Source organism: Rosa rugosa, chromosome 2 (genome assembly GCF_958449725.1).
Source record: "Rosa rugosa chromosome 2, drRosRugo1.1, whole genome shotgun sequence".
NCBI lineage: Eukaryota > Viridiplantae > Streptophyta > Magnoliopsida > Rosales > Rosaceae > Rosa > Rosa rugosa.
In genome coordinates, this window is record NC_084821.1 from 44879946 (window position 1) to 44895348 (window position 15403).

The following is a 15403-nucleotide window of genomic DNA, read 5'->3' on the forward strand; positions in this document are numbered from 1 at the left end:
GGCTGAGAGCTATAGAGAATAGGAATGTTTTTTTTATTCTTATGTAGCTAACTAGGAATGCTCTTGTTTAGTGCATTATCTAGTTATTTGAATGTATGAATGCTTGAATAATGATACTTGAATGATATGGATTAGAGTACTGTTTATATGGTAATGTATTGAGCATTATTCTGGACAAACATTTATATTGATATTCTTCTTGTTGTTCAAGGTTTAGTCATACAACACAATACAAAACAATGTGTTGTATGACTGTAAAAGAGTTCAAAATTGAGGCTTCTCTTACAACAGTTACTGGTTGTTACCCAATTTGATTACAATATTCACACCACAGCTAACCAAATATAGTTGTTGTGTGAACTAACAACCAACAACAAAAGAAAATAAAATTCTGTTGTGTGAGATTCATAACACACAATAGAAATAAAATCATCTCTGTTGTCTGAGTGAATCAACAGACAAGGGTGATAATTTCACTTTGGTTGTGTGTTACATATCTCAGACAACAAAAAATGAGTTATATCTATTGTATGTTATTAATCTCAGACAACAAAGAATGGGTAATATCTGTTGTGTGTTATGAACCTCAGACAACAAAGAACGAGTTATATCTGTTGTGTGGGGTTATGAACCTCAGACAACAAAGAATGAGTTATAACTGTTGTGTGTTATGAATCTCAGACAAAGCAAAATTTCTTTTTCTGTTGTCTGAATGTGCCGAGGCATCCCCGCGCATGCCATGCCAGGCACATGCCTGCGCAGAATTCACACAACAGAACTAAATATCTGTTGAGGAAATCTCTACTACTATAATTGGAGGCGTTTTTTTGGTGTCAAAGGCTTCACCAATTTTTTAAAATTCCTAAATTGCCCACTACAGATATAAAGTTCAGAAAAATAAAAATATGAAGAGGGTTATTACTGTAAAAGACCAGAAAGATGAAAGAAGATATAAATACGGAACTACAGAATTGTGCCGCAGAGAAAAGAAAAAGAAAAAAGAAAAACGGATCGCTCGCAGGCGCACACGATCTGCAGACGAGAGAGAACTGTCATGGCGCACGATCTCAACACAAACGAAGATTCAGACGACGTGATGATAGTTGATTGGAGTACATATGGCTACATTAGTACTCACCCCTCACTCAATTTACGGTTCATACAGAAAGAGGAGCAGAGCAAAATCAAACAGGAGGAGAAAATTATAATCAAGTTCGCTGAGAATCTTGCATATTCACTTGAGGTCAGACATAATAATATTTTAGGGGTGCACAGAGGTAAGTCTATTGGTTTTTTGTTTAATTTTCCTTATAGTTTGTACTTTTGGTTCAACAATTTATGGCTATACCGATTTCTACAATTTTAGAGTATCCCTAAACTCTATAGCTTATACTTCTGTCATTTTGGTAATCGGTACAGACTTTGAAAGATCAACATTCAGGGTGAAAGAAATTGTTAATTGGATGATTATAGTATTTCGTTTATTGATTTTGGGATTTCCTATCTAATTGTTTTGTTTCGTCTATGCTTTTCAGGAATATTGAATATTTGAGGAATTACTGTATAACGTCAAATTTCTTCCCGAAGAACGACTGCCCGGGCGGCACGATTGGAGACAGAAGACGAATGTGGGAGATGATCGGAGTAGATATGGCTTTATCACCATTCACCCCACTCTCAATTTACGGTTCATATAAAAGGAGGGAAGGGAAAGAGGAGCAGAGCAAAATCAAACCCAGAAAGAGGAATAAATTAGTACCAAAATCGGTGATTCCAGATTCACCTACCCAATTGTTATTGGGTAATTTTAAGATTTCGTTTTCCGTTGATTTGGGTATCCTATTTCTGATATATCTGGTATTCTTTGTTACTCTTTGGAATTGGATTATCGCTGTTAGGTACTTTGTCTGCAGAGCGGATTCTCGATCAAACCGGAAACGCAGAGAAAGTATGGAGGAACTCAATTGACAGTGTTGCTAATTCACTTGAGGTTAGACTCGATAAGTGTTCCCACATTTCGAATTTAATTTATTTGGGTTTTTGTGATTTTCTGAATTTTACAGATTATATGTTTGTATTTATTTGCTTTGCTTCGGTGTACCTCATGTGTTCTACTTTGATTATATAAAGGTTTGTAATTTTCTTTTCAAAATTTCGATGCATTGGTTATTTATACACGTTTATAATTCACTTCTCTCTGCTTCTGTTTGTAATAGTTGGAACTAAAGTGAGATGAGATGAGGTGCATGAATAGGAAAAGAGTATGCTTTGAGAGGCAATCAAATTTCTATTTTTGAAGAACAATCAGTTGGCAAGCAATTTAATTTTTCAGATTTTAGTATTGTTGTTGTTCTATGTTTAGGCAATACAGAAAGTAATAAGGAGCTTAACAAATGGTAGATTATGACTTTGAGAAGAATGAGACATAAGCTAATAGGAGCCGGAAGCTAGCAAAGAAGTCATTTTTGCAGTTCTGATGAGTTCCCTCTTTTGCAGCTTCAGTTCAGTTGGTTCACTAGAAGAGCTGGTAGGTAATAGAAACATCGGAGCAGGTATGTTTAGAGTCTCGCTTCATTGCCTTTGCATAGAAGCCTATCCTTGCCTGCACTCATGTGAATTATGGTTTAATTGAAACAAGCCATTTGTGTTTCTTTCATTCTCTTAGATGCTGGAATGACCATATAAAATAATGCATTCATTGTACATTTAATCACGTCTAGATAATTTAAGGAGCTAAAAGCAAAGGCTATGTTGAAATCAGGGTAGTATATATAATTAACTGCTTGAGGATAACATAGACTTCTCTACTGATTTTGGCCTTCAATTTTTTTGTTTGTGGTTTTAGAATATAGTTTTTTAATCTTCTGTTTTGTCAAACCTTGGCCTTTTGCTTCATTTTTGATGGATTTGAAGCTTTTTTTGGATTAGCTAAACTGGCTTGCAAACTGGGCATTTGAAAACGAAGGGCTCAGGGGAAAACATTAAAAAAAACTGTTAGAGTGAGTGGACGAAAAATAAGTAATTTCGAATGAATAAGTAAAACGTAATGCTTTCCCAAATTATTCTCTAAAATCTAGCATGCAGTAACCATCTTGAAAATACTTTTAATCATCATCTTTACTGCAATCATAATCACGTAAAAATAGAACATCTTGCAAACTCTTAAAATCTCATCCTCAATCCTTATAAAAAAACGACCTTTTCCAGAGGCTCGTTTGGTTTGGTTTGGTTTGTTTGACCTTAATCTACTACTATAATTGGAGGCGTTTTTTTGGTGTCAAAGGCTTCACCAATTTTTTAAAATTCCTAAATTGCCCACTACAGATATAAAGTTCAGAAAAATAAAAGATATGAAGAGGGTTATTACTGTAAAAGACCAGAAAGATGAAAGAAGATATAAATACGGAACTACAGAATTGTGCCGCAGAGAAAAGAAAAAGAAAAAAGAAAAAACGGATCGCTCGCAGGCGCACACGATCTGCAGACGAGAGAGAACTGTCATGGCGCACGATCTCAACACAAACGAAGATTCAGACGACGTGATGATAGTTGATTGGAGTACATATGGCTACATTAGTACTCACCCCTCACTCAATTTACGGTTCATATATACAGAAAGAGGAGCAGAGCAAAATCAAACAGGAGGAGAAAATTATAATCAAGTTCGCTGAGAATCTTGCATATTCACTTGAGGTCAGACATAATAATTGTCATTGGATAATTTTCAGATTTTGATTTTCATATTCACTTTTGGAGTTTTGATGGGTTTGTGTTTAATTTTTGGGGTTTGGGTTTTCTTGGGGTAATGGTTTTCTGGCAGGAAGTGGCTCACTTTTTGAGAACAGAGGTATCCCTAAATCTATTATCCGGGTTTCATTTACCTTAAGATCAATTCTAGGTTTTAACTATTCTTTTCATTTGTATCTATTCAGATGTGTTTGATGCTCAGTTTTTCCTTTTCTTTTGTTTCAAACAACCAGGAGTGATTAACACCGTGTTCATTTTGAATCCTTCGATTTTTTTCCTTACCCATCTGTTCTATAAATGAACCTGTTTAGGAATCACCTGTTCAACTGTATTAACTGCAGTATTATACATCTCTATAATGTTGTATTTCTTTTGTACTTAAGTTTGGCAGTAGACGTCGAATAGGCTTATTGTTATTGATTTCAATTTTGGATTTCTGAATTTGCTTTCTATTGTATCACTCTACAATCAAATAGACGTATAGTATGATTATGAGCACTTCTGAAACATCAATTCTTTAGTTTAGAATTTTAGTTCAAATGGGTTTCAACTTAGCATGATTTGTTTGGTTAACCACAATGCTTGAATTTTCAATATTTTCAGGGATACTGGTGGATTGCAACAAGGCTCTTTCAAACTTCAGTTTGTAGAGTCCACTCTTTTTGTTGAGGTAAATTGACGTACTAGGATTAAGTGATTCCATGAGTTTGTAGTTAATTTAGATTTTTGCCATGCAAGAGCTTGAAATTAAGTTTACTTCTCTTTTTAGACTGAATTTACTCATCTAAATTTAGCCGGATGAGATCATAAGCTTGAGAAAAAGTAAGGAAAAGTAGTGTGGAAGTTTTAAGTAACTATGCTAATTGCAATTTTGCAAATTTTCAATACGTTCAATTTGTTTTGCTTTTTGTTGTTTATTTTCTGATGCCCTATAATACTCTTTTGCATTTAGTTTTGGCTTTTGAGAACAGAAACTAAATGTTCATAATGGCTTCAGTGATAATAAATGTTCTGGGAACAGAAACTAAATGTACAGGAGTGGTTTTCTTATTTTTTGCTCTTTTTTTTTTTATTCTCCATCTATTAGGCGGTTCATGTATTTTATAAGATTGTGATTCAAAGAGCATGTATAGCACTGCACCTAGCTAGCAACCTTGCTTAAGTAAAGCTCTATTTAGAATTCCATATATATGTTATAATCAGGTATCTCTGTGTTCAAGTTTTTTTTTGGTTTGGTTGACCTTATATGGACCTCATTGAATCCTATATCTTATATTCCTATTAATGCAATTTCTACAAAGTAGTTAACAGTCTCCTTTTTTTTTTTTTTCCTTTTTCTTTTTGTTAGGTTCAGGTCTGAAATGCAATTTTAGGGGTGCACAGAGGTAAGTCTATTGGTTTTTTGTTTAATTTTCCTTATAGTTTGTACTTTTGGTTCAACAATTTATGGCTATACCGATTTCTACAATTTTAGAGTATCCCTAAACTCTATAGCTTATACTTCTGTCATTTTGGTAATCGGTACAGACTTTGAAAGATCAACATTCAGGGTGAAAGAAATTGTTAATTGGATGATTATAGTATTTCGTTTATTGATTTTGGGATTTCCTATCTAATTGTTTTGTTTCGTCTATGCTTTTCAGGAATATTGAATATTTGAGGAATTACTGTATAACGTCAAATTTCTTATATTCCAGGTATGGTTTGGCTTTTTTTTAATTTGAAAAAGAGTAGCTAGCCAAAATGAGGTATTGTTCTAATCGTCTTAGTTCTGATCGTCTTACTTCTTATTCCTGCCCTAGCTTAAGCTTAAAAACAAAAAATTTAATTTTGAGATAGAGAGCTGGAAGAGAACAAACTTTTCAATTAGCCAATTAAGAACAAATGAAATAATAAACTTATATGGACCAACACTATTAGCCATAATTTAGTCATAGTTTATAAGTTTATTATTGGTCCACACACTAATAATAAGTTCATACTTAAGTTTATTATTGGTCCATATAAGCTAAATTAAACATATGCTCATAGTTTATTATTTCTTGAATTAAGCTAAGTTCATAAACTAAATGCTAAGCTCATACTTAATCTATTTTGTACATCAGCAAGGGAGATATATGTTCTCTATCAGCATTTGTACTATTTTTATTGCATTCAATTTGTGCATTGTAATCATGTATCTCTGGATTCAAGTTTGTTTTGGTTTGGTTGAACTTATATGGACCTCATTGAAGAAAAACGCTCACAAGATGTTTTTTTTTATTTTTTATTTTTTATAGAAATACACCCCCAACGACTAATGGACAAAATGGAGCAGCCACGTGCCCGAGATTGACAACGGCGACAACCATTGAGTTCTTCACAACAACAAACATATTTGGCACGGCGACGTGCAATAGCTCAAGGAAAGCGTCCAATGGTGGAAACTAGCTCAAGCAACATAACAAAACAAGCTGCAGGTACTTTATCATCGAATAAATAAGAAGAAAAACTTACATATATTTTGATATATTGCATTTTTTTTTAAGTTTATTACAATCTTTGATTTTGTGTAATTCTTTTTATTTGTAGGAAAGGTACGAAATAGGTGCCCTCAACAAAAGAAAAAATTCCAAAGAGACGAGGGCTTTAGGAGACGTGTTTCCGTGTTTTCATCTGGTTGGCGGATGGGACAATCAGTAAAAATGAACACCGCTTATCTTAGTGAGCTAATTTTGAAAGAGTGGAAGAAAAAGAAGCATGCACAGTATGTAATCTTAAAAGTTGTATTTTTTTTCCTTTTAGGTATAATAATTTACTTAATTGTCACCATTTGAAATTCTTACAGTTGGCGATACAAAAACGCACGTAGAGATTTGATGACACAAGATATTTATCAAATTAAACGAACTTGGAGAAAAGTTTTGCGCATTAGGTATTCATTATGATCTATAATTTGATCATTTTATTGCATTCAATAGTCCTAACAAATTATTTGTGTTTTTTTCAAAAAAAAAAATTTGAATATGGATGAGCAGGAGGCGAAGGCATCGTGAACAGAACAACTTTTTAGCTAAGGTATTTAACTTTCAATTCTGATGCTTAAGAGCAAGTTGCATGATATTGGACCATTATGAGGCCTCCTCACAATAATTATGTGTTCATTCTAACAGTTCTACATCAAGCGTTTTGAGGAGTTCAAGCATAATATAAAGGTGATTATGTCACGCCCCGAATTTTGAATAATCAACTCAAAGTCATGAATAATAACAATTACAAATAACGTCCTGAATTTTTTTCTCACAAAAACCACACTTCACACCTCTCAAAATTACAATAACTCAAATCCTCAAGTTATTTATTACAACACACTCTTATCAAATCAAATTGTAAGGCTCAAATGAGCTTAACTCGCCTCACTATTACAATTGCTGTAAAACTATAATAAATACTCTAAACTGCACGATCACCGCCCTGATTCTCCGGACCTGCAGGATTACCCGCTACACAATTTGAATAGTGTACCGGGATTGCAACAATACCAAACCCGGTAAGCTTTTGACAGCTCGTATGAGTAAACAAGAATGAACGGTTGATTTATTATAACACAATACTTTTAACTCAAGTAACAACCAAAAATCTCAACATCTGCAAGGAACATCAACCAACTCACGGAAATCTACAAAGAATACATTTCCAAAATCCTCTAACCAAAATGTCACCACTCTGGTCCTACAATCACCCAACCCCATATATCACCACTTTGGTCCATCCCAACAATACGTTAGAGCTCTAACTACATCGCTACCAGTCACCTTGGCCTAGGTGCAAGTAATACGACATACTTCGGTTAATAATAAACCGTCGCACTTTGGACATCCCCGTCCTCAGTACACAACTTCGGTTAATAATAAACCGTCGCACTTTGGACATCCCCGTCCTCAGTACACAAACACTCCGGTTATCCATAACCGTCAAACTTCGGACACCTCGTCCTCAGAATCCTACATTCTCCAACTCTATACATCCTCCAATGTAAATCATGAATATTAACAAGAACTCATCAATCATGATCATCACATATAAATATGGTAAGTCAAATTTCAATTCATAGTAATTTAATCATCCCAAATTCCACACTCTTCAATGTCACACCATTCCACATATAATCACGTAAATATATATATACGTAATCACCCACTCAGGAATGACCACTAATACCAACTATAGTTCACACAAGAAAATCGTGAAATTCATTTTGTATAATTAAAATCATTTTACTTACCTATGGACCGTCGTTGATCAAGTCCGTATGATTTAAAACAAATATTTATTCCATAAATATTTTCACACAATTACAACTAAATAAAGTAATTAAAAGTGCTCGGTTCGTAATATGAACCACGTGAGGTTTACTCACCTCTAATCCCGCTGCGTCTTCTTAACAGCTCAAAATACCATCCACAATCGTCCACCAACTCAAACCGTCAATCACCTAGTCAGATACGATCTTAACATAGCAATCATTCATAAACCACACATATACGGAAATCCAACGGTCGGATTCTAATTTAATGATGATCCAACGGTCAAATCGAATTTATATGATGATCCAACGGTCGGATCCTCACGGATCGCCCTTAGGATCATCCTCCAAAATTATCACGAAGATCCAACGGTCAGATCTTCTTGAATCACTCTAACAAACATCTCCTCAAAATTATACGAAAATCCGACGTTCAGATTCTCACGAATCGCCTTCCGAATCACTATTTCACAATTACACGAAGATCCAACGGTCGGATCTTCACCCGTGACCACACAAAGTCATCGGGACAGTCATACGATCAACATATTCAATTTTGAAGTAAATCTGACGGTCGGATCTTAGCGGATCGTAAACCGAAGATAAAACGTAAAAACGTTAAATAGTAACGTCAAAACGTAAATCCACTATTTATCAACGTTTTCTAAAATGACCTTGTAATATATCAAAACGCTCGTATGGATGCATAGATCATCGCCTAGATAATGAAAACTCGAAATATGGTCTGACGCGCCGCCACAAGCGGTGGTCAGTGGGCGGTCAACGCGGCGGTCAACTCCGGGTCAACCACCTCCGATGGCAAAGCGACCAACTACAAACTTGTTCAAAATGAAAGGGTGATCGACTTCCATACCTGGAGCTAAGTCTGGTTTGGCCTAGATCGTCCTAGATCAAGCTTTGAAGTTTGGATTAATCTGGTGCGTCTGATCAGATTCCAGATTGAATCAGGGACGTCGAATCTTCAATTCGTGATCCTTCACTCTAAACTCAAAATCGTCGTGCAAGGAGGATATGAGGATGATCAGGGGGAGGAGGACAACCCAAAAAGTCGAAGAAATCTGTCGGGTGGTCGCCGGAAGTAGGAGATCCGGTCGGGTCCGAATCAGCTTGGCTGGGCATCTTCGATCCAGGTCTGGGGGCAGCGGCTCGGCGAAGCGATGGGAGGGGACGGCTGGGCGTGGAGCGGCGATCACGGGGGAGTCCGGGTCCGGGGCCGGAGGAGGCCGGAGGGGAGAGAACCAGCCCGGTCGGGTCGAACACGACCCGCCGGGTCTGACGAGAAACAGAGGAGAGAGAACGGAGAGGGCTGGGGGCTTTTCCGCAAAAAGAAATTTTTTCGTCCTTAAATGAAAATAAAATCAGAAAATTTCCTATTTATAGAAAATTCTCAATTTTCGAAAATTCATAACTTAATCATACGAACTCCAAATATTACGTTCCACATATGCACGAGATCGTATTGACGCGCCCTACAACTTTCACGAAGGAAGTTTTCCCAAATTTTGAACGTATAAAAAGTCAACTTTCGCGAGCCCCTAAATAACGTTCGTTTTCGAAAATTAATCGTTCGAACTAATTCCACAACTTCTCCGAGCCTCGTACTCGCTCCCACTATCGTGAAATCATTTCTAAAAATCCACGGAATTTAATTTGGATTTTTCGGGGTATTACAGATTATACAGTAAGTTGATTCATATGCTATACTTGGACAAATCATAGAATTAAGAACTTAATTTTTTTTTTTTTCACTACAGAACTCTTCCAATAATTGGAGCATGGGTGTTGCAATAAGGAAATTATCTAATTTCATGGTACGTACTTAACTTAATAGATACCTTCAATTGAATCATAGACACTATCTTATGTTTTGTTATTTTTCCTACTCTAAATTTGTAGTTTGAGCAACGACGGTTGACAAATGGATGGCTGAGATGGAGTTGATTGGAGCATGTGGACTTTATTGAACAAATATGTATATAGCCATGTATAGAAGTTTCTTTTTAAATAAGTATGTTTTTATTTTGTGGTAGTTAACCAATTCCAATAATAAGTACACTTAAATGTGCGACGCCCTGGCCTCCCATTACGTTTTGGCTATTAAAATTATACATATTTGTATATATCAATGCATATTTTTGTATACGGTTTTATGTTTTTTACTAATGAATTGCTAAATGCATATACACTATAGTATAATATTTGCATATGAAAGAGTTAGGTAATTAATGTGCAACACGGAAATTAAATTGCACTCTTGAGCTAAATTTGGCACACGCATAGTAAGAGAGCGACAGTGTGCTTATGTTAAATGTATTTTTTTAAAACAAAATTCGCACGCGCGAGCGCGGCCCTTCCGCACGCGCATGGCGCGTGCAGGAAGGCTAGTGGATATTGCACAACGGTGAATTCACCGTTGTGGTGATTTTTCAATCACACAACACTCGTTTAGACCACAGTGAGGCTGGTCATCACACAACACAAAACCACCGTCGTCTGATTAACTTATTGTAGTAGTGGTTAAACAAGACGCTAAGTTTATTGTGATGTCTCAGACTCTTTTAGACCTTAATGATCTCTACTTGTTTAATCTAATAAGCATACATTTAGGTTGCATTGTTAGAGAATATATAGCCTAAGTGTAGAGCAGTTCCTGCTTAGCGTATGAACTAAGAAAGGGTAATAGATTGTGTTCAAGCATATCGAGCCAATCTGAGCATCTTCATCTAAGTTAATTGGATTAGAATTGAACAAATTATTTTGTGTGGTTATCAGGGGTGGATGCATCTCCCTAGCTAGCTTTTGCCATTGATTTCAAAACCAACTTAAAAATTATTTTTTGTTTTCGTTACTTTCTGTTCTCATTCTCTCTGTATTTTATTCCTGTATCAAACGACATCCACAAATTACCATATTTAGTGTGTTAGCTCCTCTGTGTGTCTAGTATACGTCTGTAAATTTTCATAATTTTCAGAGTAGTTTAGAATTAGGTAATTAATTAGGTTTTTGACTGCTGTTTGTTAGGAACAGTGACTATTTCTATGACATTGTTTTAAGTAGTTAGAATATTAGTCATATGTGGCAAAGACCCTTATTTTCCCTTACTACAATTGACAATCTCAAGTGTGAATAAGGAAAAGAGCTAGCTATTAACTTAGCTATCAAGTAATTCTCACACCTAGCTTACTCGTTGCTCACTGATTTCTTCCATGATGATCGAAGAGAATGACGTAGGTACTATGTAGTTTCAGAGAAATGATCTTTTGCAAGAAAACTTTAATTTAACTTCGAATTACCTAGCAGAGAAATGTGCCAAAAAAAAAAAATCAAACAAACAAACAAATGCCAATTAAAAAGTGGACTCATCGAAAAACAATAAAAAGTGGACACAAGTACAAGTCCAACCCTATTCTGACACGTTAACACCAACTTCCTCGCCGTTTTTTGTCACTAGCTAGCTAGTTTCTGCAATGGAGATAAAGCGCTACGCGTTTGAACTCCGATCGAAACGCGTTGATGTAGTCGCACTAGTCTATATATAATTTTTTTTTTTTTGGTCGGTAAAATAAACTTTCACTTAGAAGGATAAACTTACAATAAAGGCCTAGTAAACAGAGATTGGTTGTGACTGGTTGATGTACTTATTAGGCTGACCTGAAGAAGTACATGACCCAATCTCAATAAATCTTGATTTAGTAGGCATTCTAAAATAAACGATACAAAACCTAAGAAAAAGGCCGAAAAGATAAAAAGTACACAAAAGTCAGAGCCCAAACAAACAGTAGGAGGCCCAACAGAAAACAACAAACAAAAGAAAACCCTAATTCTAAACTTCTCCTTGTCTTCAGCCGCCACAGATCCAGCACCACCAACGTCCACCATGGCCGTCGTAGCTGAATCCATACATGGAACTCCAAAATTGCAACTTGAAAAGAGACCCCTACACCAAAGCCCGATCAAAATAACCCTGAAAAAGGAAAAAAAGAAGAAAATAGAGGATCTAAACACAGATTCATCATCATCCCCACAGTAGAAATCTGCACCATAACATGGGATTTGCAGCCACAACTCAGAGAACAAATTTGGGCAAACGAAGCCCAGAACACATGGAGCCAATAGACCCCGATAATAGAACATAGAAGGAGGTGGTGCATGCACCCGAGCCAAAGCTCTACCTATCTTCCGATTGAGACGCGAGAAATCGCGTTTGAGAGGAGTCACTGCAAGAACCAAGCCATGGTACCGATTTAAAAAGGAAAAGAAAAAATTTGGGCAACAAGATCCGGAGATGAGAGATGGTGGGTACAAGAAGGTGATGGGTGGTGAGGAATGAGTTAGAGAAAATTTGGGGCTAAGGTACAGAAAGAAAAGTGGGGCAAGATGGAAGGAGACCGAAGGAGAAAAAAAGAGATGAAGCAAGAGGCAAAAGCTTCAGATCTGAGACATAGCTCAGGGAAGCTGAGACATAGCTCAGAGAAGCACGTACCCATAAAGGGTGGGCAGTGCCACCGACTCTCAAGGGCACGGAGGGGTTTCAGGAGTGAGAAAAGAACATAAAGGAGACAAAGTATGGAAATAGTCTATATATAAATTGGTATCATATAGATATTGACCAAAGGAAGAATAATAATATGTACAAGGGGCCGTGACCACTTACCCAATTTTAGCCCAAAAATTGCCCACTTACTCCACTAAGAGTTTTTTAACCCCATTTACCCAATCTAACCGTGTTTGACAGTATTGCCCTCATTTTAATTAACAAATTACACTCAAATCTCTCTCTCCTCCCCCTCATCGATTTCTCTCTCTCTCTCTTTCTCTCTCTTTCTCTAACCTCGTCTCAGGCTCTCTTTCTCTCTCTCTCTAAGCCACCACGCCCACCACTCCACCGTCGATGTCGGCCTCCACCGCCGCCGCTCTGTCCCACCGTCGGACCACCAAAGGATGACGCCATCCAACTCCACGATCCCAACCCCTCTGGGCTTCGCCGGTTTTGTTCGTCAGATGTCCGGGAAGCTCTCCATGCCGGAATCGGGTCTGGGCTTCGCTTGCAGGTCTCGGATGACGTCAAAGCTGTGGTCTATTGGGGGGCAATAGACAGATTATTGCTCCCCAATAATTTCTTAACTGTGGTTAATTAATCACTGAAATTAGAGTTTTGATAAGTCTTATGTTGTTTTGAGTTTATTAAAGTACAATAATCTGTCAATGATAGAAACTGGTGATTTTTGGGGTGGTCTATTAGGAGGCAATAGACAGATTATTGCCCCGCAATAATGTCTTAACTGTGGTTCATTTATTACAGGTCATTTCAACAAAATGTTGCTAGATTCATTAACCAAAATAATTAGGTTATTGGGGGGTCATAAAAACTTTATTGCCCCCCAATAATTTTTTTTATAGATGGTCAGAAGTAACTCAGTTTGGTTTTAAATTAGTTTACAAAAGTACAGGTATTCAAATTCAATACTTGGTGAATTTAGGTCCACAACGAATTGGCATTTTTTTTCACTCTCCACTTCACTTGAACCGCTTCACCTTAGGCCTCCCGGGTGGCCTCTTAACAAGAATAAATGCACCTAACAACAAAAGGATCACCCATATTCCTCCAAAAAATAACAAAACAAATATATTATTGCCCCGCAATAAACAGATTATTGCCCCCCAATAATATATCAGAAATACCAAAACACATTAGAAGCAGTCTTTAAACACAAAGGAAAATATCACTGAACACAATTATAGAGAATTTACAACAATTAAGACACATTATTGCCCCCCAATAGGACGATTATTGCCCCCCAATAATCTCGACTCCGGTTGACGATTTTGCCCACAATTCCAGTCATTTTGCAACAATTCCGGTTGACCATTTGCTTTCACACTGATTTGACTCCGATTGCAACGACTCCGGTTGCAGCCCGGGACCGGAGATACAATGAAGTTGCGATTTCCGTGAAGATCAGTCACCGGCGAGAGAGACAGAAGCAAAAGGAAGACGTACCCGATTCTACTGGCGGTCGTCGATTCCTTTAGAAGGTCCAACCCGGCCTCGCCGAGCTTCTCAGCGACGAGGACCGTCTGCTTGGCGTCGAGCCTGGCCGCAGAGAGCACGACGACGACTTCCGGCGCGGCGATGGAGAGAGCTGGTGTCGTGGGCGACCTACTGGAGGGATGGAGGGAGGGAGGGAGAGATCAGACGTCGTCTGGAGAGAGAGAGAGAGAGAAATCGGTGAGGGGGGAGAGGGCAAAAAAGTCCCAAAAATAAATAAAAAGAAGAAAAAAAGAATTAATTGGGTAAAAGGGAAATAATCTATTAGAGTGTTTTGGGTAAATGGGGTTAAAAAACTGTTAGTGGAGCAAGTTGGCAAATTTTAAGCTAAAATTGGGTAAATGAGCATTTCCCCGAAATCTAATTTACGATTTCTCATTTGTCGTTTCATTTTGGTATATTCTGTAACACAAAAGTTGGGTTAGAATCACACATTATTGGCAAAGAATAAAAGAAAACATCGGTATTAACGGTAACATGAGCTAAGCACCAAGTGGCACCAAATGAAAATTGCATGCAGTTCAATCCTCGATGACATTTATATGCATGTCTACCAACGTGAGATTATTGAGATACAATTACAATGATATTGGCTATAGTGTCTTTGTGATAACAATCTATATATAGGCGTGACTGCGTGAGTGGTAGTTTATGTAATTGAACTAATCATAAGCACATCATCTTTCAAATGTATGTAATTTTTAATATGTGAGATATTGAAAGTAACTAAATATTCCTGAAACAAACAATTTTCAGTGTTTTTTTTTTTTGTTTGCTTTAATATCAAAAGAAATGTAGTTGCTAACTTGGTCTGACTAATTTGAAGTACAAGAGAGGTGAAGATTCAGTCGTCTTCAATCTTTAGGTATGTGTTATCGATCCAGTTACTTTTGAGACCGCATACAATGAGTTCAGTGGTAATTAAAAATGTTGATGTTAAGGAGGTCTTGGACAATTTAGTAAATAAGAAGATAGATTAAAGTTTTTTTTTTTTTGAGAAGAAAAGGAAACTACAACAAGAAACCCCTTGGACACCCAAGGCTAGCAGAATCCAGAAGCAACGTGGACGAGGTCACAGTCGGAATGGAATTGAACCAAATCTTGGGATTGGAAAGATCATGACCCATTGAGGTGATATATAACATCCGCAACGAAATTGGCCTCACGAAAAACATGAGAGAAGGAAACAGCCTCAAATTTCGCAGCAAGGCAGGTAATGTCGGCGATCAAGGATCTGATTCTCCAAGGAGTGGCACAAACTTTATTAATGCAGTTGATAATAAGAAGCGAGTCACGAAGAT

The 15403-nt window shown here is 37.0% G+C and overlaps 1 protein-coding gene across 15 annotated transcripts; it reads left to right on the top strand.

Annotated features, from left to right (window-relative positions):
• Positions 1–959: 959 nt before the first annotated feature.
• On the top strand, positions 960–10175 carry LOC133734449 (uncharacterized). 15 transcript variants are annotated; one of them, XM_062162103.1, is made up of 14 exons: positions 961–1990; positions 2497–2552; positions 3616–3693; positions 3821–3847; positions 4351–4417; positions 5096–5132; positions 5391–5444; positions 6027–6206; positions 6319–6493; positions 6575–6661; positions 6765–6804; positions 6900–6941; positions 9808–9864; positions 9950–10175. In XM_062162103.1, the coding sequence occupies exons 8-14, from the start codon at positions 6164–6166 to the stop codon at positions 9992–9994; spliced, it is 489 nt and encodes a 162-aa protein (XP_062018087.1). In that variant the 5' UTR covers positions 961–1990; positions 2497–2552; positions 3616–3693; positions 3821–3847; positions 4351–4417; positions 5096–5132; positions 5391–5444; positions 6027–6163; the 3' UTR covers positions 9995–10175. The 15 variants fall into 15 exon arrangements, 3 of the variants coding, with proteins under 3 accessions (XP_062018086.1, XP_062018087.1, XP_062018088.1); XM_062162104.1 differs by having other exon boundaries at positions 2503–2552; XM_062162102.1 differs by having other exon boundaries at positions 960–1767; positions 1899–3693.
• The last annotated feature ends 5228 nt before the right edge of the window (positions 10176–15403 follow it).